This window comes from Daphnia pulicaria, chromosome 8, assembly GCF_021234035.1.
Source record: "Daphnia pulicaria isolate SC F1-1A chromosome 8, SC_F0-13Bv2, whole genome shotgun sequence".
Lineage (NCBI taxonomy): Eukaryota > Metazoa > Arthropoda > Branchiopoda > Diplostraca > Daphniidae > Daphnia > Daphnia pulicaria.
Genome location: NC_060920.1, coordinates 12909854 through 12934158, shown reverse-complemented (window position 1 = coordinate 12934158; position 24305 = coordinate 12909854). Strand labels below are relative to the sequence as shown.

The 24305-nt window shown below is 42.6% G+C and overlaps 6 protein-coding genes across 11 annotated transcripts in view; 5 read left to right on the top strand and 1 right to left on the bottom strand.

Annotated features, from left to right (window-relative positions):
- Window positions 1-3021: 3021 nt before the first annotated feature.
- LOC124311162 (kynurenine aminotransferase-like) lies at window positions 3022-5494 on the top strand. Of its 4 annotated transcripts, none has more exons than XM_046775513.1 (12): window positions 3022-3159; window positions 3232-3461; window positions 3537-3589; window positions 3651-3748; window positions 3810-3915; window positions 3980-4110; window positions 4180-4420; window positions 4499-4665; window positions 4727-4843; window positions 4911-4980; window positions 5056-5219; window positions 5293-5494. In XM_046775513.1, exons 2-12 carry the CDS (start codon window positions 3238-3240, stop codon window positions 5350-5352), a joined length of 1431 nt encoding a protein of 476 aa, XP_046631469.1. In that variant the 5' UTR covers window positions 3022-3159; window positions 3232-3237; the 3' UTR covers window positions 5353-5494. The 4 variants fall into 4 exon arrangements, with proteins under 4 accessions (XP_046631469.1, XP_046631471.1, XP_046631470.1 ...); XM_046775515.1 differs by having other exon boundaries at window positions 3060-3157; window positions 3228-3461; XM_046775514.1 differs by having other exon boundaries at window positions 3069-3166.
- An 89-nt stretch (window positions 5495-5583) lies between these two features.
- LOC124311200 (kynurenine aminotransferase-like) lies at window positions 5584-8196 on the top strand. The gene is made up of 12 exons (XM_046775579.1): window positions 5584-5989; window positions 6058-6187; window positions 6279-6331; window positions 6399-6496; window positions 6556-6661; window positions 6724-6854; window positions 6930-7170; window positions 7235-7401; window positions 7468-7584; window positions 7649-7718; window positions 7782-7945; window positions 8021-8196. Exons 2-12 carry the CDS (start codon window positions 6126-6128, stop codon window positions 8078-8080), a joined length of 1269 nt encoding a protein of 422 aa, XP_046631535.1. The 5' UTR covers window positions 5584-5989; window positions 6058-6125; the 3' UTR covers window positions 8081-8196.
- Window positions 8197-8767: 571 nt separating this feature from the next.
- LOC124310955 (ral guanine nucleotide dissociation stimulator-like 1) lies at window positions 8768-14095 on the top strand. Its single transcript, XM_046775148.1, has 10 exons — window positions 8768-8984; window positions 9097-9233; window positions 10181-10282; window positions 10446-10699; window positions 10798-10976; window positions 11119-11315; window positions 11434-11673; window positions 11824-12099; window positions 12265-13120; window positions 13209-14095. The coding sequence occupies exons 2-10, from the start codon at window positions 9207-9209 to the stop codon at window positions 13451-13453; spliced, it is 2376 nt and encodes a 791-aa protein (XP_046631104.1). The 5' UTR covers window positions 8768-8984; window positions 9097-9206; the 3' UTR covers window positions 13454-14095.
- A 129-nt stretch (window positions 14096-14224) lies between these two features.
- On the top strand, window positions 14225-15941 carry LOC124311307 (armadillo repeat-containing protein 1-like). The gene is made up of 5 exons (XM_046775745.1): window positions 14225-14372; window positions 14488-14594; window positions 14654-15094; window positions 15159-15399; window positions 15465-15941. Exons 2-5 carry the CDS (start codon window positions 14505-14507, stop codon window positions 15626-15628), a joined length of 936 nt encoding a protein of 311 aa, XP_046631701.1. The 5' UTR covers window positions 14225-14372; window positions 14488-14504; the 3' UTR covers window positions 15629-15941.
- A 397-nt stretch (window positions 15942-16338) lies between these two features.
- LOC124310872 (chorion peroxidase-like) overlaps window positions 16339-24305 on the top strand; it is a 48851-nt gene continuing 40884 nt past the window's right edge. Inside the window, exons 1-3 of one of the 3 annotated variants that reach the window (XM_046774978.1) lie at window positions 16339-16464; window positions 16540-16667; window positions 16745-16793. The gene's annotated coding sequence lies outside the window, so the exon portion shown is untranslated. Of the gene's footprint in view, window positions 16465-16536; window positions 16668-16744; window positions 16794-24305 lie in introns of all 3 variants that reach the window. The other 2 variants (XM_046774977.1, XM_046774980.1) reach the window with 2 other exon arrangements.
- Window positions 17435-21424, bottom strand: LOC124311006 (peroxidase-like). Its single transcript, XM_046775235.1, has 11 exons — window positions 21120-21424; window positions 20933-21043; window positions 20146-20310; window positions 19852-20069; window positions 19574-19744; window positions 18999-19394; window positions 18655-18896; window positions 18322-18582; window positions 17878-18250; window positions 17688-17796; window positions 17435-17609 (listed from the first exon to the last, which is right to left on the bottom strand). Exons 1-11 carry the CDS (start codon window positions 21122-21124, stop codon window positions 17543-17545), a joined length of 2118 nt encoding a protein of 705 aa, XP_046631191.1. The 5' UTR covers window positions 21125-21424; the 3' UTR covers window positions 17435-17542.

The following is a 24305-nucleotide window of genomic DNA, read 5'->3' as shown; positions in this document are numbered from 1 at the left end:
ATGAAGTCAAAAAGGGAATAAAATAGAAAAAGAAAGAAAAACACCTGTTGCGCCTTTGCTCACGGTAGCGTGATATGCCAGTCACCCGCCGAACGACGATGGATAATGCAGCGCAGCACACCCCCGTCGTATTCAATGACGACCTCATTCGCCCGGCCAACTTGGATTAATAATATCTGAAATGTATAATAATAGAAGAAACTATACAACCACCCACGACATTGACCACTTTGAACCGGAAATGAACGTGTCTATTGCTTTTAAAAAATTTAAAAAATGATTTGGGATCCGAAAATGAATTCTTTGAAGCGCAAAGGAGAGAGAATAAAGATGATTTGAATGCACACAAGAGAGCGCGGGAGAAAATAGATGACGAGAGTTTTAATTGGCCATGCGTGTTGCGGTGGTGGTGGCGGGAAGCCGAGAAAATTCAAAAAAACGATCATCGGGAAAACCAGGAAATGGAAAAAAGGGAAATGATGAAAAATCGACGAAATATGGACAAGAAGAAGAAAAAGCCAAGCAGAGATAGGAGAGATTTTTGTGTGTGTGTTTGAGGATGTAGAGCGATGTGTAAGAGTCGACCTACTTTCACCGCCATCTCGCTATAGACTCTCTTCGTACCTTGTACATTTATTCCACAGCACAGCGAGTGTGTTTTTATTTATTTTTATTTGCACTTTTTTTTTCACTTATTACGGGTCTTGTATACTTTTTTCACCGATTATGTCATTAAGAGACCCATTTTATTTGCTTGGCGTGGTTTAACAAGGAAATATAGCCACTCTGAATACTATGGCGGTAATGACGACGGCCAACCGGCGGTCCCGATAAAACTGTCAAAAACCAACACGGAGAGTTTCAACAAAGAAAATGAGATGATGGGCGCAACTCATTCAACCCAAAACTACATGTGGATGGAAAAGAAAAAATATAACGTTTCACTTTCCAGCAGCTCCATTTTCTTTCTTTATTTTTATTTATTTTCCAGGGCAATTAAAAAGCTCTTCTTTTGATCGTGGCCGCAGTGGAATAATGAAACTCTCTCCGGCTGGAAGGAATTTTCCCAGGTGGAAAAAAAAAAAGGAAATCCAATCTGATTCACATTCACATTTAGCCAAAACAGGTGTGTCTGTTGTTGTATCTACTAGGGTACAATTATAAACATTTCCCTTCTGCTTCTTCTTATTGCGCAATTATTCCAAGAAGATGTTGGCATCAATAAGATCCTTAAAAAAACAACATTTCAGCCCAGAGTGATTGAGATTGACTGCCGGGCATATAAACAAAAAGAAAAATCAAAAGAGTTGCGGATGATCAAGGCATCCCCATTCTCCGACACTCATCGGTTTCCAGTCGAGTAGGAGAAAGTCTCTGATGGCGCTCTCAGCGGGAAAAGTTACTGCTGCTGACCGACCGAACGCGTACTACTACAACTACCTTGAGCTGTTCAAAAGACGGGTCTCTCCAGCACACGGCAGGTCCCGCAAGGTTCCCAGTTGAAAACCCCATTTGCTTTTCACAATACAAAAACAGCGTATATCCAGTGTATAAGGCAACACAGCTTAAAGCTCTTTTTAGTTTCGTTTCATTTTCGAGTTTTTCCCACCCTGGAGCTGTGTCGACTTTCTCCATGGCCCAGTAAGTTTCTCAATTGGTTTGCCTGGCGCATGTCTTTTGGCTTTTTGATATTTTAACTCTCTCTCTCCTCTCTTTCTTTTTCCATTTGATTCTTTGAAAGAACCCAGCGAATCATTTTGGAGCCCCGGGAAAAAAAAGAGAAAAGAGTTGAACACTCGGCGTTATATTCTCTATTTCCACTCCGGGTTTATTATTTGTTGTTTTGGTGGGAACGAATATTTGGCGACAGCGAATGAAATATCAAAAATAAAATTCAGAAAGCCATTTGGGTTGGGCCCTGGCCATTTTTTATTTATTTGAGACCGGACCGATCGACCGATATTTGCTGCTGGCCGGTTTTCCCTTTTTATCCGGCCGGCAATATTGTCTCACGCGTGCGCCCAGGAAATATCACAACTGCTGATCCGTGCTGCGATTGTCTCTTTTTCTTCTTTCCATTTCTATTTTCTTCCCATCGTCAACCGACAAATGTTGTTGTTGTTGGTGTGACTTTCTCCTATGTGTAGTCCTTTCTCTTGCTCACGCATGGGCCATTGGGCTCTTGTTTTCTCCTGCATGGGCACGCTACACGCATGTATGAACAATCGCACGGATCCCTCGTGTGGGTTTGTGTTGTGTGCGCGTTGAATTATGGAAGGGGGGAAAACTTTCGACGCCAGCACGTTTTCGCTTGGCAAACATTTTCTCTCTCTCTTTCTCTCTTCCCATTTTGATATTATTAAATTACATTTCCTTTCTCCTTCCTGCGAATATAACGCTGTGCCAACTGGCAGCAGTTGAACGCCATCGAAAATGTGTGTCTGTCAAAAAACCCCGGCTGAAATGAATAATATCAAAAACAGCCGGGAAACGGGCCGAGCTCTCAAATGAGACGACGAATCCATTTCATCATTCCTTATTACCTTCATGCCCAGTCAAACAGCCACAGCCACTTTCTTTAGACATGTTCAGCTACAGGATAGATTTATATACAGAGATGTTTCGCTAGTTAAGTGCGCACAATTCAAAAATGGCGGGCTCGTATATATATGTTTCGCGGGGGAAATGATCGTTTTGATACGGTGTGAATGAATCGCTTGAGAAGAGAGCACTTTCTTACCGACTGTATAGACGCGCGACCTCAATTTCAATTTATTATCACGGGGGGAATGAAACTACTTCCACGAGAATGACGTAATGCCTTAAAAAAAAACACGGATTTGTGTGTGTGTGTGTCAGTTGTCTCGGAAATATTTTATTTCAATTCCGTGTTAGTGGGCATGAAATAATCGTCGATTGAGGCCGTAGAAGGTGCGCTAGACGCATTATATGCAAATTCTCAACCTATAATCAAATAGTACTGCTGCATAACCATTTCAGACAAGGACGACGACTGGAATTTTCCAGTCAATCAATCGAGTATATAATCGAAACCACCACCAGCAGTTCAACTAGTCGAAACCAGACGGCAGGTGTAGCTAGCTACAGACGACAGGGCCGAATAAATTTGTTTACATTGAAATCCGGAATACAGAGCAGGTAAAATGTAATATATTTAGTAGTTGACTCTTGACTTTATGTTAATAAAGAAAAAACATTTGAAATGTTTAGCAGGTCATGCTTTTGTCCACCATTTCTGTTCGTCAGCAATCTCTAGTTCGTTATCTCGTTCCCTTAGCAACGGATTTCTCCATCCAGCAGCAGCAGCAACGTCGTGCCACTGGTCATCACAAGAATTTCACGCCGGTTAATAGTAGACAATTTAGTCACTCAGCTTTCACCATGAGTTCGTCAAAACACCAACTGTCAAACAAGTACAAGGGCCTTGAGAAGAATGTCTGGTATGTTTCCATGTTTTCTACACTCGACATGTTCTGAATGTATTTCTTTATTTTAACACCATCTTTAACATTTAGGGTTGAATTTGTCCAACTGAATGCCCAACACAAACCACTCAATCTTGGCCAGGGTATGAAAAATGATTGCTTGTTTATTGAAGCAAGTTTTACCATATATTTTTTCGATTCAAGGTTTTCCTGATTTTGCTCCACCACAGCACGTCACTGATGCGTTGGCAGATGTGTCCAAGGCAGACAATGTTTTGTTGCAACAGTATACCAGAGGATATGTAAGTACCAGTTACTCATCATATTTATTATGAATTTGAGTCTACCAATTCTTTTATTTAGGGTCACCCACGTCTGATTCAAGCCCTTTCAAAACTCTACAGCCCACACATTGGCCGAACCATTGATCCCTTGACAGAAATCTTGGTTACAGGTGGTGCTTATGAAGGTAAAATTACTGTGTGGAAATTATTTGTCATCAACAAATTCTTGACATTTATCTATCTGTCTAGCTCTTTTCTGCACCATCATGGGCTGTGTCAATCCTGGAGATGAAGTCATCATCATTGAGCCCTTCTTTGATTGTTACGAGCCCATGGTTCGCCTCGCCGGGGGAACTCCTGTCTTCATCCCACTTCGTCCTGTATAACATTCACATTGTTTCATTCTTATCGTTAGCATAGATCTAACGTGTTTTTGTCTTATCAAATAGAAAGCTGGCGGAGAGGGCCATTCCTCTGAATGGGTACTGGATGACGTAGAGCTCACGTCCAAATTCACCGACCGCACCAAAGCCATCATAGTCAACACTCCGAATAATCCCCTGGGCAAAATCTTTACGCAAAAGGAACTCGAATTTATTGGACAGTTGTGCATCAAATTTGACGCCTTGTGCATCATGGACGAAGTGTACGAGTGGCTCGTGTACGAACCTTACCGCCACTTTCGAATGGGTAACATGTGAAATTTTCTGCTTTCTTTCTGATTTTGATTACATTCTTATCGTTTTATCCTCTGTTAACTTATAATAGCTTCGTTACCCCACATGTGGGATCGAACCATTACGATTTGTTCGGCGGGGAAAACATTCAGTGTAACGGGATGGAAGCTCGGATGGGCCTACGGGCCTGCTCATCTTATGCGCAACTTGTTTGTGGCTCATCAAAATGCCCTGTACACGTGCGTTACACCGACTCAGGTACTTATCTACGCTTAAACTAAATGTCCAAAACTAATTTTGGACGCTACAATTATCACAGGAAGCCGTTGCTCGTGGACTTGAAATAGAACTGGAAAGGCTCAACACTGACGAAAGCTACTTCAAATCTCTGGCAAAACTTCTGGAATCTAAACGAGATTACATGGCTAAATTTCTGGTAAATTTGTACTTGTTTATTGTCTTTTACAGCTTCTTTCTATAAACCGTGTTACCTTAATCTACAGACGGACGTGGGTATGAAGCCCATTATTCCGGAAGGAGGCTATTTCATGATCGCCGATTGGTCAGCTCTGGGTAAAATCTTGGTTTTGCCAACGTTTTGACGTGTGCCTATTATGGAATTTTAAACACGTGACTATTTCATTTCAGAATCTCATGCTGACCTTAGCGAGAAAAAATACCCCGAAAAGGATTACTGTTTCGTCGAGTGGCTGACACGAGTCAAGAAATTGGCAGGTATCCCCCCTACAGCGTTTTATTCTGCTGAGAATAAGAAAATTGGAGAAAATTACATCCGCTTCTGTTTCATCAAGGCAAGTCTCGGGTTATTATTATTTTAAAAATATTTGCGCATTACAGAGAAATAATTCAAAATATTTGATTTAGGAGGATGCCAATTTGCAAAAAGCTGAAGGCATTCTCCAGGAATGGAAGAAGAGCATGTAAAGATAGAATAAGAATTGGATATAGGCAGATAACATAAAGAAATTTCTATTTTAATGATAATTACATCTTCCAGTTGTGTTATTGGCTCTGATGCAAGTCTCTACGTTTCGCGTTTTTCAATACAGAGCTCACATATTAGAAATTTCTAGGAAAATCTCAGTCCATACTTGTAACGACCGATCTTGACAGTTTGGATACATGTCCGACGTTACGGTAAGATTATATCTTTTCTCAAAAAAGTTACTAGATTTTTTAAAATTTTAACTAATGGTATGTATGCCAAATGTATTTTTAGCACAAATCGCAGGAAAATGGCAACAGGGAAAATTATTTTTTATTAGGGAAACATATGTTTTGAACCGTGTTGTAAAACACAAACATGTGTGATGTGGCTCTCGGTGAAATGTTATGCCCCAAAAAGTGTTGGCCAATGCCGCGTAGTTGATAGCAAGTTCCTGGTCGTGCGTTGCAAAGCAGCGCACCAAAGATCGTGACTTCATTCATCGTAATAATTGTAGAAAAGCCACGCCTGAATTCATTGACAAGGTAGTCTATATGGTATAGAAAAAATATATCAGATCGCACCTGTTCCAAGTTGGTAAATTGCCATTTTGAAAGCATTCCTTGATTGGAAAAGGTAAAAAAACCCGTAGCGCGTTTAAACTATAATCTTTTTTTTTCACCATTGACGATAACGAACTGTAGCATAGGCTAACTAATCGTTAACGATCACAACAGTCGGCCAGATACTTCCGAGTCGCTCGGCTTTCACCATGAGTTTGGCCAATAAGTTTTCCCTATCTGACAAGTACAAAGGACTTGATAAGAACGTGTGGTAATGTTTTATTTATTCTAGCTTTATAATCTTTTGTTTTTTTGTTGTTGTTTATAAATTAATAAATTGTCTCTTATTTTTAAAAATGTAGGGCTGAATTTAGTAATTTGGCGGTGAAACATAATTCCGTAAATCTCGGTCAAGGTGAGAGATGAAGTGAAAGATTCTTTTGTCTGATGCGTTATTATTCAACGACCTTCTTTCTTGGAAGGTTTTCCTGATTTTGCTCCGCCAAAACATGTCACAGATGCCTTGGCAGATGTTGCAAAAGAGGACAATATTTTATTGCACCAATATACCAGAGGATATGTACATACTTGTTCATCTTACTTTAATTATTTGGGTGTAATGAACATCATTTAAATAAGGGCCATCCACGTCTGATTCAAGCCGTTTCCAAACTCTACAGTAATGCCATCGGACGAACTATTGATCCCTTTACAGAGATCCTGGTTACAGGCGGAGCATTCGAAGGTAACTGCTACATTTTTGTGAATAATGTGTTTTTCATTTTCAACTCATTACCTTTTTAAAAGCCTTGTTCTGTTCCATAATGAGCTGTGTCAATAGTGGGGATGAAGTCATCATCATTGAGCCCTTCTTTGATTGTTACGAGCCCATGGTTCGCCTCGCCGGGGGAACCCCCGTCTTTATTCCTCTTCGACCTGTAAGGATTACACATATTTGATTCTTATCGTAAGCCTATTTTATTGTAATTTAGCCCTTATTATTTAACAAATAGAAAGCTGGCGGAGAGGGCCATTCCTCTGAATGGGTACTGGATGACGTAGAGCTCACGTCTAAATTCACCGATCGCACCAAAGCCATCATAGTCAACACTCCAAATAATCCCCTGGGCAAAGTCTTTACTCAAAAGGAACTCGAATTTATCGGACAGTTGTGCATCAAATGGAACGTCTTGTGCATCATGGACGAAGTGTACGAGTGGCTCGTGTACGAACCTTACCAGCACTTTCGAATGGGTAAACGTTTGACCTCAAAGACCTGGTTGATTGTGGAGTCTCATTCTTACCGTTAATTGACTAGCATCACTGCCTTACATGTGGGATCGAACCGTTACGATTTGTTCGGCGGGGAAAACATTCAGTGTAACGGGATGGAAGCTCGGATGGGCCTACGGTCCTGCCCATCTTGTGCGCAACTTGTGTGTAGCCCATCAATATGCACTTCACTTTGTAGTTACCCCGATTCAGGTAAACTCTTTTATAATAGTTGATTGGATGTTGCCCATTTGAACGCCATTTTATGGGTGACGACAGGAAGCGGTGGCCCGAAGTTTAGAAATCGAACTGGAAAGGTTAAACACCGATGAAAGCTATTTCAAGTCATTGCCAAAACTCATGAAGAGCAAACGCGATTACATGGCGAAAATTCTGGTAAATTTGAACTTGTTTCTTCATCAGGCAGATTTGAAAAGTATTTTGGCTTATTCACTTACAGGCAGAAGTGGGGATGAAATCCGTTGTTCCCCAAGGAGGCTATTTCATGGTCGCCGATTGGTCAGCTCTAGGTAATTTCTTGTTTTCTAACGTTGCCCACCTTATTACCGACGCTAATGGCCAATTGATTTCAGAGTCCCATATCGACCTAAGTGAGAAAAAGTATCCCGAAAAGGATTACTGTTTCGTCGAATGGCTAACGCGAGTCAAGAAACTGGCCGGTATTCCCCCTACGGCCTTTTATTCCGCTGAGAATAAGAATCTGGGAGAAAATTACATCAGATTCTGTTTCATCAAGGCAAGTTTGAGGAATATTTTCTTTCTAATTTTCTGCGCCATACAAATCGAAAATAATTAATTTTACTGAATTCAGGAGGATGCCAAGTTGAAGAAGACTGAACATATTCTCCAATCATGGAAGGAAATCTTGTAGAAGACTCCGAGAAAGAAACGATAAATCTCTTCTCAGTGTTGTGTTTCCAACGCCGAGTTCAAAGATACAAAATTAGTAGTTACTTTCGGTTCCAAATGAATAAATTATCAAATTTATTTTTATCTTTCTTGGATGCCTTGTTTTTAACGTTATATTTCATTTCTAATTAATAATTAATTACTTCAAAGTTTTATGGCGGGTCTCGTTATCTGGTCTTTAGCGTATAATACACGGCACACCTGGAGGGAGTCGTTTTGTTATGTCAGGTCCTTCCATTAATACTTACTGTTATTACAAATATCTCGCGATAGGTCACTTGTTTATGTTTACCTGGAGAAAACGACGATTCCCATCCTTTTGTTTGACTGGGAATTTCCGCGTAAAGGGTAAAGGGCGGTTTCCCTCGTTTGGGTTCCGTTAACAGCTCGAATGCTTCGTTTTCCCCCTCAATTAACTTGATACGAAAACTGATCTATCTGTATAATATGTTTGAGGAGAAAAGGAAATCATAATGAGATAATGAGAGGTTAAATTCGCCACTTAAAGTACCGTTGCGACTGTTCACCTCCTTGGCCTACTTGGAAAACTTTCCTAAGAATCGTGATTTTGAATTTGGCGCTTCGCTGTTGCTAGAGGCAAAATAAAAGTCGACTTGGCAACGTCGCTTTGTAAAAGGGACAGCCCATCAAAAAGAAAAACAAAAAACAAAATGGAGTTTTTGAGAAAGCAGCTAAGAAGCAGGAAGTGGAGCTACCTGTTGTAGTAGTTGCGGGTCGGGCAACTCTAAAAGCAAAGTACCCATGAGACCATCATCAGTGGTTATACGACTAGTGAAGAAAACTGTGCCGTCAACGAAGGAACGTTCCTGGATTCCTCCCATCTTTCATATTATTGTAAAGATTAAGTGAGTCTCTCGAGGATGCATCAACAACAAGACACTTCCGCCTTGAACGTGATGTGACCTTTTAAGCTGGATCGATTTTTCAAATTATCTCGGATTTCCTCACTTATTTTAGAAAACACTTCTCTCCTTCGACACGAAAACGTTGTGTGTGATACAGTAGTGGAGTTGTTTGGAAATGTGTGGGGAATTCTGCTGTCAGCTTTGGTACTCTGATAGTTGACGATGAACATCGATGGTGACAGCAATCAGGTAATTTCATTATTCTCAACTGAAGTCAATACGTAAAATGTTTGAAGGTGACACACGCTGTAGATGCCAGTATAGTTTCCTTATTTATTATTGTCCCACGTTGTGCTCCACTTTGGGTGCTCACCAGAAATTTCCTTCAGATGCGAGGATGACCCAAATTTCTGGCAGTTCTTTTTGACAAAATGAGAGAATTCCAGGTACTCTGAAGATGGGTGTTGACGGGGACAGTTACTTATTTTGGGTGCATGACAATTTTAGCTGTATCAATACCATCAAATACAGTTTCGAGCAATGGAATTTTCTCTTGAGGTGTGAGAATGTAGGTTAAGGACCGTGGACAGGCGCTTCCGACGATCTGAAAATACGTTTTTTTTCTTTCTATTCTTTATTTTTTCCGACAACATCTGCCGTCGTTCGCGGTTCTCGCTGTGGTTTTACCGATTCGTGCCACTGAATTCTTGGATGTTAATAAAACAATAGAGCCTCTTTTTCTCTCTCCCTTTCCCTCTAAAATCAACTGAAGAAGAAAAGTCTAATTGGATTGGTAGTACTGGCAAAGTCTAATCTATCGGGCGTATGGTCGGCTGTGTAACCTTCACCACAACAGCGGGAGCAGACTGCTGGACATTGAAGGTTTTCCCGGGGCCCTCCTCCTTACCATTCCGCGATGAATTTAATTATCTTGATGGCCATCTTCTTGATGGCTTATGCGCTGGTTGGCGCCTAAACATGACTTGGAAACGAAAGGACGTTGAGGCATGTCGTTTTGCTAGTCTTTTAAAGGGTCCGATCGCACGCCATTCAACCACCGTGGCCGAAATTATTTGGGAACGAAAGAAAGAAAAAGAGAGCAACGCTAAAGGCTTCCTGTTGCCGGTCGACCATATTCGTCGTGTGTGTGTGTGTTTTGTGTGGATGTGAAAGTAATCTTCTTTTTGGTTCAACAGCTCCCGACATGGCGCCTGTGGGGGGAGGAGAAAACAGAAGGAGCCGTCTACGCTGTCTACTTGAAGAAAGTGCGCTACCACGTACCCAGCAAAGCAATTAGCGTAAGTAAAACGCATATCTACACACGATCAAACTACACATGCCATATACGGCTGCCAGCTCTGGCGCCTAGTATTCGATACAACATTGTGCATGGTGTCGATGATGATTAAAGCATCAACAATTCATCTTTTTCCTGGTTGTTGTTGCATGTTCCGCCCGCAGGACTCGGATGATGATATATCTCATTTAGAATGGGAAACGGTCAGAGTCCGGCTTATCAAGGCCGGAACCTTGGAGAAGCTGGTGGAAAGTCTGGCCTCCGACACTGGAGAACTCGAGTCGACGTACGTCAACGTTTTTCTAGCTACTTACCGTACCTTTAGCACGGCCAGCCAAATTCTGGCGCTCATTGCCAAAAGATATGCAGATCTTAACAATCCGACCGTCATGGAAGCAGTGCGATTGCAGCACAAAAAGTATAGTACACACTTCAATTCTTCTTTTTGGGTATTCTGCGAAATATGCTACGTGTCAATTAATTATTCCGTTCTCTTTTCCTCCGCCTCCTCCTCAGGACTCTGCGGAGTACTTTGCATGTGTGGCTGGATGCCTTTCCGGACGATTTCCGCGACCCACCCGATTACCCATTGCTCAACCAATTTCTGCTGTTTTGCGAGCAACACGCCAAGGACAGCGAACTGCATTTCAAAGTGAAACACCGGATGGAACGCTTGATTAAAAACCCCGAACCAAGTGCGTCGTAGTCCTTTTCCCTTTTTATTTACAATTACTATTACTTTTTCCCTCCCATGTACTACCACACGGAAGAGAGAGAGAACAAAAAATGTTAATGGCTCCGTTTTTATGTGTGTTTTCTTTTCGCGGCGCGTCACAGTCGATCAATCGCCAAGTATCCAACGCATTTTGGCTACCAATCCCGATCTGGCTTACAGTGGCAACGACTCGAACGGCGGCAGCTCGGTCAACGGCATCTGCAACAGCGGCGGCGAGTCGGCCGACGCCAGCCTGCACGCCATCTTTTTGGAACTGTCTGAAAAACACATGGCCGAGCAACTGACCAGGCTCGACACGGTACCTACGCTATTCTTAATCGCTTCTTTTTCTTTTTTCCTTATCGTCTTTTGAGAGACCTTACGTGGTGGCTTATTATTATTTGGTTGGGATATTTTCTCTCTTTCGTGACACGCAGGACTTGTTTAAACGAGTGATACCGCACCAGTGCCTGGGAGCCGTTTGGTCTCGTCGAGATCGCGACAAGGGCAAAATCGGCAAGGGCGCCCGTTCGTCGGAAGCTTCTTCAGTGGCGGCCACCGTCGAGCAGTTCAACGCCGTGTCCTACCGCGTCATCAGTACCATCCTGGTCGGGTCGACCGAGCCGAGATCGCAGCAGAGGGCTCGCGTCATAGCCAAGTGGATCGACGTTGCACAGGTGACGAGAGAAAAAACAACTAGGGTTTTAATTTAATAGAAATTAAAAAAAATGGGGCCATGTGAGATGGCTCCTGTCTTGTTTTGTTTGTTGGAAGGAATGAAATTTCAATAATAACGTGTTGGCTGTTTTTCATGTGATCACGTACAGGAATTACGAGTTTTAAAGAATTTCTCGTCGCTGAAGGCCATCATTTCAGCGCTGCAATCGAATCCAATCTACCGACTCAAACACGTTTGGGCAAACGTCCCGAGAGATAAAGTGGAAGTGTACGAGGAGCTGGCCAGAATATTCAGCGAGGAAAATAATCAATCGGCTCAGAGAGAGTTGCTCATGAAGGAAGGAACGGCCAAGTTCGCCGAAACAGCCGGCGAGAATGACCGACAAATGTTAAAGGTCATCCAGAAACAGGCCAGCCACTCCAACGTCAGTTTTTCCTTTTTTTCTTATTTCATTTTAATAATCACAAACATTTTAGTTTTTATTTCTTTTTTCCTGCTTCTGTGTGTGTGACACAAGACGCACACTGGCGAGAAAAAAACAAATTCCCGTTTGTTTATTTATTTTTCTTTATTCTTTCCAAAACAACAGCTTATAAGCCATGGGACCATTCCGTATTTGGGAACGTTCTTGACGGACTTGACGATGGTGGACACGGCCATTCCGGATGCCACAGCCGACGGTTTAATCAATTTCGACAAAAGGAGAAAGGAATTCGAGGTCCTAGCCCAAATCAAATTGTTTCAAGGAGCAGCCAATTCCTATCAAATCGCCAACGACCCACGTTTCGAGCGCTGGTTCGAGTCGCTGATGGTGCTGGACGATCGCGAAGCTTACGAATTGTCGTGCAATTTGGAGCCGTGCAATTCCGGGCACAGCTCGGCCCGCAACAGCGAAAAGTTCCCGCGACGCAAGCCCAACGGTTACGGCCACCGTAAAAATGATTCGATCGCCAGCACGTCGAGCAGCTCGAGCAGCCAATTCCTGTCGGAACTGGACGGCGCCAACAGCGCCAACCTCTCGCTGGGCGAGAGCTCGGCCTCTCTCGAGCAGAAAATGTTTCACACGCATTTATCGTCTTCATCGAGCAGCTCGTCCCTGCCTTCACTGGACGTGTCCGTCAGCAGCAGCGGCGGAGGCGGGACGACGGGCCTGAGTGTCGGGACTCATTCGTCATCTCAGAACGCGACGCCGAGCAAAGCTGGCAGCCTGCCCCGCGGAGTGACGCCCCCTTACAGCGTCAGTCCCATGAGGACGCCAGATTTCTACGTCATTCGCGTGTCCATCGCCACCCCATCCAAAGAGACGGAGGGCATCAACCTCTACAAGTCCATCATGGTCAGCAATCACGAACGGAGTCCTCAGGTCATCCGCAACGCCATGGTCAAACACGGTCTCGAGGGTAATCCCGAGGATTATACACTGGCTCAACTCCTACCCAAAGGAGGTAGGTTCTTTTTACGTCACTCTAATGCAGATGGATGGATGGATCGGAAATGATTTCATTCCATTTTGTTTAATTCCCGAAAACATAGAAATGGTGCTGCCTTCGAACGCCAACGTGTACTACGCCATTAATACCAGTTGCGATTTGAATTTCATCTTGCGGCCCAGAGGCGAATCGATGGCTCATCATCACCACCACCACACTCCTCCTGGATCGGGTTCCGCCTCCGGTCGCTCCACTCCCACTCGCTTGCGCATGAGGGAATGCCACAAAGACTCGTCCGCCAAGGACACGCTGAAAGCACGAAAGAAAATTCTCTCCCTCGGTTTGTAGTAGAATGGAACAAGAAGAAGAAGAAAATAATAAGACAAAATCTCATTCTCTACTGTATATTAATATTATTATTATTTTGATGATGATGATGATGATGGCGGCATGCAGTGATCATTCTTTTATTGGTTCTACTATTCGTCTTCCCTACGACCCCAATTTATTATTTTCTTTTGTTTTACATATGCATGGTATAGTACATCATTCTATTTTCATAATGTGATAACGATGAATCTTTCAAAATATTGTGCGTTGTTGCAATCAAAATATCTTGATGATTTATGCAATGATGGAATTGTCTATTGTGTGCGTGTTTGATATATCTATGACTTGAAAACAATTGTGCGAGCAATACCAATACCTACCAAAAGTGAAGCAGTTTCTTCCGCGAACCTGCGCAATGATCTGGACCAAGAAATTTCAAAAACCTGGGCTCCTTTCTTCTTCTGTCGATTTGTTTTCCATTTCCAGCTACAAATTGCATCTTCAACGAAATCTAAGCATCTTTTTTACACGTTACTCGACAAATTTTGATTTATGTTTCTACAAATCAGCCCCGTGTTCGATTTCAAAGTGTCTTGTGAGATTTTGTTATTCATTTTCCCGCGTCGTCTACAGTGATGTCAATAAATCATTTACCATCTACGCACTCGGCTTTTACATTTTTATAGGTCAACGACCAATTATTTTAATACCATTTTTTTACTTCAGAAATGTGTCACTGACCTCAAAATTTCGTGATGCATGACGTGATGATTGTTGTTTTGGAAACTGGTATGGTAACAGTGGGATAAAACAGTTCCGCTTAACAGTATATTTTTACACGTAATGAGGACAGTTGAGCCATCTAGCGGCTAGTTACCTCGGCCTGTACAGGATCCATTTTGAGAAAGGACCCCTTGTTATGATCAACAAACATGAGGTGAGTTTCGTAAATGCTGATTCATTTTCTCGAGATTTAGAAAATAAAAGAATAGAATAGAGAATTTTATTGCCTGATGTTGAATACAAGATTTATTTTTGTTTTTATTCCTCAGGATTTAATGACGGCAGAATGGAAGACATAAGTAGTACTGCTCTAGTCACGGTTCAGGCTTATCGTAACATCGCTGAAGATCCCAGCAAACGAGGAACACTAATCCAGGTATTCGTCAAAGTCGTCCAGTAATTTGAATTTCTAAATGTTAATTCTTGTTCTATTAGGATGAAACTAGCATACAATTCTTGGCTTATGTTCTTGGTGAAAAGAATGTAGAAGTAGTCAGTCTAGCCCTAGAAACGCTGAAATTGCTGTCTGACACACAAAGACACCGTCAAAAGTTGGCAGCTGTGTTTGGTGTGCTTGAAGCACTTCAAGCAACAGCTGATGGTGCTGAAGAGTTTGGCGAAGAAATTGCCAACAGTGCTGCCGATATATTTACAGCTCTCAAGTTTTCAAAGAACTCATCTTATGGAAACAAGGTCAAAAGCACAGCTCAGCCAAAAGTGGAAAGGATTCCTTCCACTGAAGAAGCTGTGGATGATGAAGGCTTGTTTGGTGCACTAGATACCAGTTCTCATAGTGACAGAGGTCACCGTTTTCTTAAATACAATTCAAAAGCCAAAACAATTACTGTAAAAGTAACAGGTCTCACTACCAACCAGGTACGCAAATTAGGATGATGCCCATTTCATAGTCAATAAATAATCTTTTGTTTGTTTTCAACAGGAGGATCGTGAACTTTTAGAGCGACAGCTCATTAAAGTTCAGGGAGTTATCTCCATCGTTTTCGATGCTACCAACTCCCGTGTCACCTTACGCTCCCGTCCAGATCTGAATATAGAATCTGTTGGCCAAGCTGTTCGTAAGACACAAACGATGCGTGCTTTCCTAGTTTGCAAGAACGAACTGGGAGAAGAGACGTTGAAAGCAATCGGAGAGGCTTACTCCGAAGACTACGGTACAGACGGTATATACTTTGGTAATGGCATACAATGATATGCAGTTTCTAACCCAAAGTTTTATCGTCACCAGAGAGGAAATCAAGTACGCCCCTTCCTGATTACCTCCCAGAGGATGATCACGACGTACCCACAGAGACTTCCGACAAAGCATTAGCACCTCACGGCATTACAGAAGTTGCAAGTAATTGGATAAATTCAGCTGCTACATTTTTGCAGCGTTCTTTCTACTGGTGAATTCAGTGATGCGTGATTTGTAAGACTCTTATACACTTTTATAGAAGTAATACTAATGTCTTTCCTTATTGTCTCTCTATTCTCCTTCTCTCTCGAATTTTCACTAGCCACTTCTTTCAAAGAACTACAAAATCTCTCGTCAGACAAACAATTGTCTTACTACTTTTCAAAAACAACAAAAGTTTTTTTTCTTCCTAGGTGCCCTATTTCATAGGTCGTTTTTTTTGTGTACTTGTGTGTTTAGTCGAGTTGGCTGTGCGAAAACTCTCACCCTCTGTCCATGATGGGGAAAAAATATAATTTTTCATTTTGATTTTGGTATGATAATGAAAAACCCTCCATTTTACTTTTGGATTCGATTTTAAATTGACGTCCAAATCGTGTGATGTTGGAAAATGAAATGATTCGAACTTTGATCGGTGGACACTATTTGTGTAACCTTAACCCTCATGAAGTAATCGGCGGAATTACAAAGCTTTTGCCCACGTGTAACAGGACTTAAAAATTTGTTTTTAGTTAAAATTTGAGTGATAGTGTTCTAGTGTTGAATGTTTGAAATATTTTCATTTTGACATTTGATTTTTTATTAATCTATTTCGGCGGTAAAATAATTCAAATTGGCAACCCTGCGTCCAAACTCGGGAGGAGTGGGAGAAACGATAATTTATTCATATTCAAATTGCCTCGTGCAGTCACAGCAGCAAAAACGACAACAAAACAAAAAAGTGAAAAAACGTTTACAAAACTTTTAATAGTGCTATAGCATTTGAACTTGTAATGAACAAAGAGAAAGGTGTCTTCTGTCCCGTGTTTGATTTCTTCACGTCCCCTGGCTGGTAATAAGAATTTAGTTTTTGATATTGAAAGAATTTGTTGAACTGAATTGAGTTTGTTCCTGAATGTAATAGCAGCAAGAAAATGAATTAGGTGTCCTGAAAAAACATTTACAAAACTTTTAAATAGTGCTTGAACATTTGAACTTGTAATGAACAAAAAGAAAGGTGTCTTCTGTGTTGGATTTCTTTGCATCCCCTGGCTGGTAATAAGAGTTTGGTTATAGATATTGAAATAATTTGTTGAACTATTCTTAATTGAGTTTGTTTTTGAATGTATTAGCCAGATGAGTTGAGGAGCCTTTCGTAACATATAACATCAGCAGCAAGTAGTAAGTCGTGATTTTTTCCAATGTGTTCAAACTGTGCAAGAACAGAATCTGCACATTTTTCCTTTGAGACACGTGGTTTGATTATCTATTCGTTCGTCTCAGAAGTTCGTTACTTTCTTTGACGTGATGAGGCATTTTTGTTAAAATGAAAAGATTCACGAATGGGTTGTGGTGGTTCTTACAAGACCCGTCACGTGTATTTTGAATTATCAGGTTTTTTGTTTCACACCGTGAGCAAGAAAAATAATTTGGTTGAGACATTTCTGCATATAAATAAGGGGTAGGGGGAGGTTTAAATCTTTCCTTCATCTTGAATCTTTCGCTTTTTCCATGGAGAAAACCAGGAATTCCTTATTGAGGAAATCGCTTTTGCTCTTTTTATTTTTGACAATAAAACACAAATGGTTTGCCCTCGTCTATATTTACACGCACTCTAAGTCTATTTACTATTGGTTCGTTACCATTAGTTAGTTTCTTTCTAAATATATATGAAGGTATTTTTTTTCAATTTTGAAATTTTTTCTTTACGACCTTCTCCGAGAGATAAAAAAATAGAAGACATTGTATAATATATATTAATATGATTTGTAGCCTTTAAAATCTCTGGGTTTGTGTCCCTTTTTTTTCGTTTGCTTTCCTTTTTCTTTTAAATCCATTTTTTCTAATCTAATATATTTTTAAAAGAATCAAACCTATTGTTGATTCTTTTAGAAAAAACCAAGGCGATTTTTCCTTATTTTGTTTTTGTTTTATTCCTTCCACTTGGCCAAGTTGATGCGTGGCAGGATTCCAGATTTGCACGCCACGCGAGGATTGCTAAAGAAATGGAGAGAATAATGAGTCCACCACGAGCTGATTAGGCAATTTGACATTTTTTGGGGGTTTTCGACTTACATTTCGGCGTCCGGAAGGACCATGACGTAAACTTGAACAGTTTCGATGTGGTCACTGTTGTCGCAAATGACGCGGGACAATTTGACCTTGCGGATTTCGTTCACTTGGTCTGCGTGAGTGGAGCAAAGTTTGATTGTTTTATTAGCTGTTGTAAAAGAACAAATTAGCATTTTTCTGATTGAATTTTTACCTTGAGAGAAGGAGCTGGGCTGTCCGGCATTTTCGAACCAAAAGCGATCGCCAAGGCGAAGATTTTTGAACGTTTCTCCCATGATGCAGCCGAAAACGGGGCCGACCATGCTGCCGGGCAAAGGCCTTTCGGAGACACCAGCTGACCACAGATCCATATCGTCAGGGGTGGAATAGACTTGCATGTATTTGTGAAGGGTTTCGTTGGTGAAAGATCCAGCCAAATCAGTCCAGTGGCGAGCGCGACGGAGTCCGCAGAATTCGCGGTAGGCGTTGTAGGAGGGAACGCCGTGATCACGGCCGCGCTGGATGTTCAACGAGGCCAAATCAGAGCCGAATCCGCTGGTTTCATCTCTGAAGAGATGATTGGTCAACTAGAAAACAAAAAACCCGAATTGATTTTTTTGCGATTTTGAATTTTCTTTGATTTAAATTTTAAACGAACCTCTTGTGAGACGGAATCATCGACGGCCTGTGAGATTTGGTTCATGAATCCAGTGAGGTACTCGTCGCAAGTGTTGCCGGTGTAGACGTCGAACGGCTTGTTGATGATGTCACTGAGGCGTCGGGACTGGATGAATTTGTGGGATGTGCTCCAGCGCTCTAGGGCGTTGGGGATGAGGGAGTGACCGAAACGGAAAGCGGCCGCAAAGAAAGAAGTCGGCAGACTGGCCTCCAATTTCGGGTTGTACTTGTTCAACATTCCCTGTCGAAATTTTCAATTTTTAATTAATTTAATTCAATTTTCCATCTCTGAAATTTGGGCTCTGAAACTGACTTGTCTTTCTCCGAGGAGGTTGTAGCGTTCCATGACTTCCTTGCCCAGGACCATGGGCAAGAATTCGTTGTAGGTGATTTGTTGGACGATGGCGGCGATGATGTGACGCGTTTCCTGGAAGATTTTCTCGTCGTCCCAGTGCGAATTGATTTGGCTGAGTTCCAGGGCGATGCGGTTGTGTTCTCTCATCAGGATCGTGTGCAGGGCCACCAACATCATTTGTTGGTTGACTCGAGCGTCACCTGGTTGTGTTTGGGGTTTTTTAAATTTTTACATTGGACATTCAGTTCACCGTTTACTGGACAGGCTAGTCTAATTCAATTTTCCGCTGCATTTGTACTCACCGGCCATGAAGCAGTGGACATCCTTGTTGGGTCGTTTGCAATTGGCGTCGGGATTCTCCATCTGGGGCGGGAGCAAGTCCTTCATGCCCTTGTGTCGGTTCATGGCGTTGCTTTTCATTTGGCCGCCCTTGAAGACGCGCAGTTTCTTCAGCGTTTCCAGATTGCTGCCGTAGACGTGGCTGGCGTCCAGGTAGGCGGACACGGTGTTGACGGAGATTCGGGTGCCCAGCTTGCAGGAATCCTTGACTCCGTTGCCGGAGCGGACGAAATCCAGGCAGGTCCGGCGGAAGAGTTTGTAGAAGGGATCCGAATTGGGGATGTCGATGGGCCAGCAAGCCGGGTGGCGTTGATTGGCTGGCACGTTGCAGCATTTGGGCTCAGAGTTGGTCTTGGGATCTGCATGGTCACGTCAATTTTTACTATTTGGTACTTTCACTCTTTTTTATTTGGAATATTTTTGTTTAATTTTTGGCTGGGAGCGTTGCTCAATCTATTCCATAATTTTGACTTGAGTTGTTGAGCCTGCAATCTAGTCTCTCTCTGTTTTTTATACGAGGTGAGCATTTGAAATTTACCTTTGGATTCGGCACCCATCGCCATGTCGTGATCGATGAGCTGTCCCCAGGCCGGCAAGTAGATGGTGACGGCGTGATCGTGAAAGCCCATATCCTTGTGGGTGAGGGACGACACGAGTCGAGCTGTTGGCAATTCGGCGCCACTGGCCGATACGCGGGGCGCGTCGACACCTGTCCGGGCCAAACCAAAAGTCAAAAAATGTGTGTCAGAATTTGATTTGAGGTTTTGGTTCTATTTTTGGTCGTTATCGGAATGGAAGGAAGGATGGACGTCGTACCGTCTTGGAAGTTGGGTGCGAGGAGTCGACGGAAAGGGGCCATGACGGCGCCCCAGTGGGGATTTTCCAAGTTGTTGCACATGCCGTCGAGTTCGCGGTAGCGCTGGACCTTGCATTGGGGTCGCTGGTATCTGACTGGGCAGTAGGCGTCAATGTCCGTGTGTCTGGTGTCGATCATTGGCAATCCTATGTGGATGGCATCTGGCGCCAAATTGAATCTGTTTGTTTCGTTTGGGGAAATGTTAGTTTGAAATAATAATAATAATTTGCTTTTAAAAAATAGATGTGACTTACTCTTTGGCCAAGATGCGGCTGGTCTCGACGATGGTTCTGCCGAGCACGTCGATTTCAATGTCGCTCAATTCTTTGCTCTTTGATTGGGGGCCGCCGAGGCGGGTGGTTGCCTTTGCGGTGTTGAAGGCTCTGTTGATGGCGTCGTAACTGACGCACGTGCTGGTCCTATTTCGCCCAAATTGAACAAAGAAAGAAAAGGTTACACAGAGTCTATTTCTAAATGAGCATCGCAACAATCAAGGTTTTTTAGCCGTTGTCTTGAAATATCCCCGAGTCAATCATTTTCCCTTTTTTTCTTTTCGGCGTGTTTCACGCGGGACCGAAAGAGTCCGTACAAGACCATGTTTAGTAGTGAGCCATCGCGAGAGGTAGACTGGAAAATCTTTTTATTTTTTTTTTTTTTAGAAAGTTGCCACTTTGGTGGGGATATTTCTACAGGTAGTTGTAGTCGTATACTACGCCAGCCTGTGACATCGCCACCATGGCCAAAAATGCTACGGTGTTGTTTTTGCCTTTTTTTTTTTCTTCAATCTCATACGTGAGCATAGTGCGTATTCTCTAGATTGCTTTTTTGTTTTTTCTCTTTTTTTTGCGGGTTTTCGGTTGCCCTTCACACGCATAAAGAAACGAGAGAACCCCCCCCCTGAAAATGGATCAAGGTGGTGTGTGCCGTGTTAAAACGGCGTGTTGAGCGAAACAACACAACAACAACAACAACAAAAAAAGGGAAAACGGAATGCGATGCCAGACGGGACTGAAAATAAAATTGAAAAATGGGGGAACTCACGTGGGGCCGGGAATGAGCAAGGCGCACTTGCTGCTGTCGTTGCTGGAGCGGACGCTCAAAACGCACCACTGCAAAGTGACGAGTAATCCCAACGCGATCAGCTGATGGGATCTTTTTAAAAATCGAAACAAAATGATGAAATGATATGATTTGTTTCTCAAATGAATTGACTTATGTTTGATACTACCTCATTTTGGATTCCTGGGTGGAGACAACCTCTTCGATGAAGGCAAATGGGATCACAAATCAAATCACTTTTGATGGTGGATCAATCCAAATTGTGTTTGGGTGGTTGGGAGTGAGGATAATTAAAAAGGGAACGGAGCTAGGTTAACTTTGCTTGTATCCGGGCCGGACTGATGAATGAGACTGTGAGGGAACGGACAACTGCGTCGACTGTTATGTGCGTCGACTTTTGCTAAGCTAGGAGCTGAGGAGGAGAAGAGAGAACAAGTTGAGAGCGAGCGCCGTAAGAGACTGAACAAGGTGAATGGGTTTCACTTGTCCTTTTAAATTGTCTCGTCTTGTTTCGTTCTTTCATTCGTTCGTTTCGTTCGTTTGTTTCGTTCGCTTATGGATGGACCTATAGTAGGAGAGGCTTTAGAGAGTGAACGTTGGGGACTCTCTCAGTCCCGTAGTGGATCGATTGGCACGCCCCGGACGCTCCCAGTCTCTCCTTCTTCTTTCACGTACATTCGTAGATTTTTCATATCAAAAATTTGTTTTGGGGGTTTTTGTTTTTTCTTCTTCTACTTCGTCTTTCCCTCGTTCTATGCAGAGAGAGAGAGACACCCACGACAAGAGTGAAAGGCGTTATACTGGAAAACGGCACACACGAACCGGTGGCACCGAATGGCATCCAGCACCGAAAAAATTCCACGTCCACATTGCGTCTTAGTCGCCGGCCTCGCTTCATTTTTCCTGTGGGTTCACGACGACGGCTCTGCTGCGTTTACCTTTCGTTAGACAAACACACACACACACACTTGGAATGGTGGGGGGGGGGGGAGGTCTATGTACAGAGGAGGCCGTTTGAGACACGAGTTGAAAACCTACGGTAATGCAAACGGTTCCAAACTAACGACCGGGTGAAAAAGCGAAATTGAGGCAGGAATGCCAAGGTGAAGAAGAAAAGGAAAAGTGTCGTAATCTATCCATCCGACTTGAGGCCGATCTTGACAAAACAAAACAAAAAAAAAGCCAAAAAATACGGGTGGAAAAATCTCTCTCAATGTGACGGTGTCATAAGAATCTTTTTTAAACGTCTAGAAGAAATGGAAAGAAAGAAAATCATTTTGATGGCCATGATTTTGTGGCAGGTGAAAGCGTCTGGTATTATTTTTCCCATCGTCGTCGTCGTTTTGGGCTGGACGTCATGCCTTCTTCCTTTTGGTTTTCAAGGTGAACTGAAGACTCTTTTTTTTTAACTGAACGCAATGGGCCTCATCCTCGCCTATTTGTTTCATATAGAGACGTCGGGAGCCGGTCACACAATAGCAGCCGCCTGTGTCAATAATCTCCGTGACGTCTGACTCACGCCGAGAGACTCTTGTGTGATGTCTCTACCAATAATAACGGACGTCTCGCACCATTAGCTTCTCTCTTTTTTCTCTCGTATTTGCTCAGCTTGTTGCTTTAGACCTGCTTCATTTAGACACTGGCGCTTTTAATTGCGTCACTCGCCCTTTTTCATGCAGCTGATGGAAATTGACTCACGCACCCACAACGTGTTATTCTTCTTCCTGAGACTCTGCGTGGGGTCTTTTTTTGGAGTGAGAGTTGATGATTTGATGCTAAATCTCTCGCCTTCCTTTTTATTTACTTGGAGAATGAAACACAAAAGTTTGTTACGTCGTCGGACTTGTTGTCTCCGAGTTTTTGTTTTTTCACGTAACCCGAAAACTTTTCTCTCTTTATTTTTTTCGGGCTGGCTCTTTTTTCATTCACAAGTTGGATCCGTTCGACCTGTTTTTTTGTTTGTTTGTTTTTCTCTTCTCTTTTTCTAAGCGTTTCGTGACTGGAATCCTTTCCCCAACAACTGCGAAATGGAAACGGATTTAAGTCAATAAAATCGCCAGTAAATAAAACAATTTTGGTTTTTCTGTTTTCTTTTGTTTTTTCGCCAAATGGACACTACGGTTGATGTTATGGTGGAAGGGATGGCAATTGCTTTTCTCCATGTAGCGTCAGGAGGAACGTGGACGAGCCAGACAGTGGACGATCGTTTTGGGGTCCGTCACAAGTCAGTCACAGTCGCATTTGTGTCCTGTGGCGGTCGACCCAAGTGCCCCGTTAGAAAGAAAGAAAGTGACCGAGTGACCGAGGTAACACAACAACCAGTCGCAGGCATTTTCACGTTGTCGTTTTCGTCCCAAACTTTGTCCGTTTCTTGCTTTTTTTAACTCAATTAAACGACAGAAGAGCAGCGCCGGTTAATTGATTTAATTCAAGATCGGGATTATGTTTTATTTCCTTTTCGGGGATAAAAATCTCGTGTGATGGAAAAAGACAAAGAGTAGAGGAGAGGACAAACAAGATGAAGAGTTTTTCAAAAGTTAATAGAATTTTAACGTTGGCAACCCAACCAAGCAAAAAAGCAGCGGGAGCGGAGAGCCCTAGAGGTGCTGGTGGCAGGTTGGCGGGCGGGTGGGTGGCAGTCACGCACGCAATTCGTTTACATCACGAGCTGGTACAACTATACTACAACTGTTTTGCCTCGCAGCCAAAAAGCCGAAAGAAAAATAAAAAAAGAAGAAAGATCTCAGAAAATGATAGTCTCTGTAGCTTTAACACACAAAAAATAAAAGGGGCGACCTTGGTGTTGTGCGCTGGGCTCGTGTGTGTGTGTGTGCCAGTTTCCAACTCGTTAACTTGAACGTAATCGATAATGAATGCGTTGCGACGCTGCTGACGCTCTTCTCATTTTCCTTTTCTCACCGGAATTATTATGATCTCAGCCTTTATTTCTTTCTTTCGTGTGTGGGCCGTTTTTTTTTTTTAATTTTTCAGTGGCGATTGATCCGCTTGATTTCAACTCCCGAAGCGTCACCACCGAATTTTGCGTTGGAGAGAATTAATGAGCGTGAAGAATCGCCACCGACAATAAACTGACACTTATAGCAACACCCGCCCACTTATCGGATCCGTAAATTTTTTAACGCGTGCCACCGAGTTTTTCGGTTACGATTTGGCTAGTTGCTATTAAAAACTATTCCCTCAACAGTGTGACTAACAACAATTTTTTTCTTTCTTTTCTTTCGTTTCAAAATGTGGGTCAATTTCTAGGCCAGTAACACACTTGCAGTCTCACACATGTAATGCATACTCTTATTATTGTTATTATTTTTTTCTATGGCTGGCTGGCCGAGATGGA

Bases quoted from the DNA above. Each gene is read 5' to 3' on its own strand.
- LOC124311307 (XM_046775745.1), top strand. From the start codon at position 14,505: ATGGAAGACATAAGTAGTACTGCTCTAGTCACGGTTCAGGCTTATCGT. The intron at 15,095-15,158 runs GTACGCAAATTA...TGTTTTCAACAG, and splicing joins CAGGTCTCACTACCAACCAG to GAGGATCGTGAACTTTTAGA. The intron at 15,400-15,464 runs GTATATACTTTG...TATCGTCACCAG, and splicing joins CGAAGACTACGGTACAGACG to AGAGGAAATCAAGTACGCCC.
- LOC124311006 (XM_046775235.1), bottom strand. The intron at 19,745-19,851 runs GTACGACGTCCA...TGGCCCGGACAG, and splicing joins CGCACCCAACTTCCAAGACG to GTGTCGACGCGCCCCGCGTA. The intron at 19,395-19,573 runs GTAAATTTCAAA...GTGACCATGCAG, and splicing joins GATGGGTGCCGAATCCAAAG to ATCCCAAGACCAACTCTGAG.
- LOC124311162 (XM_046775513.1), top strand. From the start codon at position 3,238: ATGCTTTTGTCCACCATTTCTGTTCGTCAGCAATCTCTAGTTCGTTAT. The intron at 3,462-3,536 runs GTATGTTTCCAT...TTTAACATTTAG, and splicing joins GGCCTTGAGAAGAATGTCTG to GGTTGAATTTGTCCAACTGA. The intron at 3,590-3,650 runs GTATGAAAAATG...TTTCGATTCAAG, and splicing joins ACCACTCAATCTTGGCCAGG to GTTTTCCTGATTTTGCTCCA.
- LOC124311200 (XM_046775579.1), top strand. From the start codon at position 6,126: ATGAGTTTGGCCAATAAGTTTTCCCTATCTGACAAGTACAAAGGACTT. The intron at 6,332-6,398 runs GTGAGAGATGAA...CTTTCTTGGAAG, and splicing joins TTCCGTAAATCTCGGTCAAG to GTTTTCCTGATTTTGCTCCG. The intron at 6,662-6,723 runs GTAACTGCTACA...CCTTTTTAAAAG, and splicing joins TACAGGCGGAGCATTCGAAG to CCTTGTTCTGTTCCATAATG.
- LOC124310955 (XM_046775148.1), top strand. From the start codon at position 9,207: ATGAACATCGATGGTGACAGCAATCAG. The intron at 11,316-11,433 runs GTACCTACGCTA...CGTGACACGCAG, and splicing joins AACTGACCAGGCTCGACACG to GACTTGTTTAAACGAGTGAT. The intron at 13,121-13,208 runs GTAGGTTCTTTT...CCGAAAACATAG, and splicing joins TCAACTCCTACCCAAAGGAG to AAATGGTGCTGCCTTCGAAC.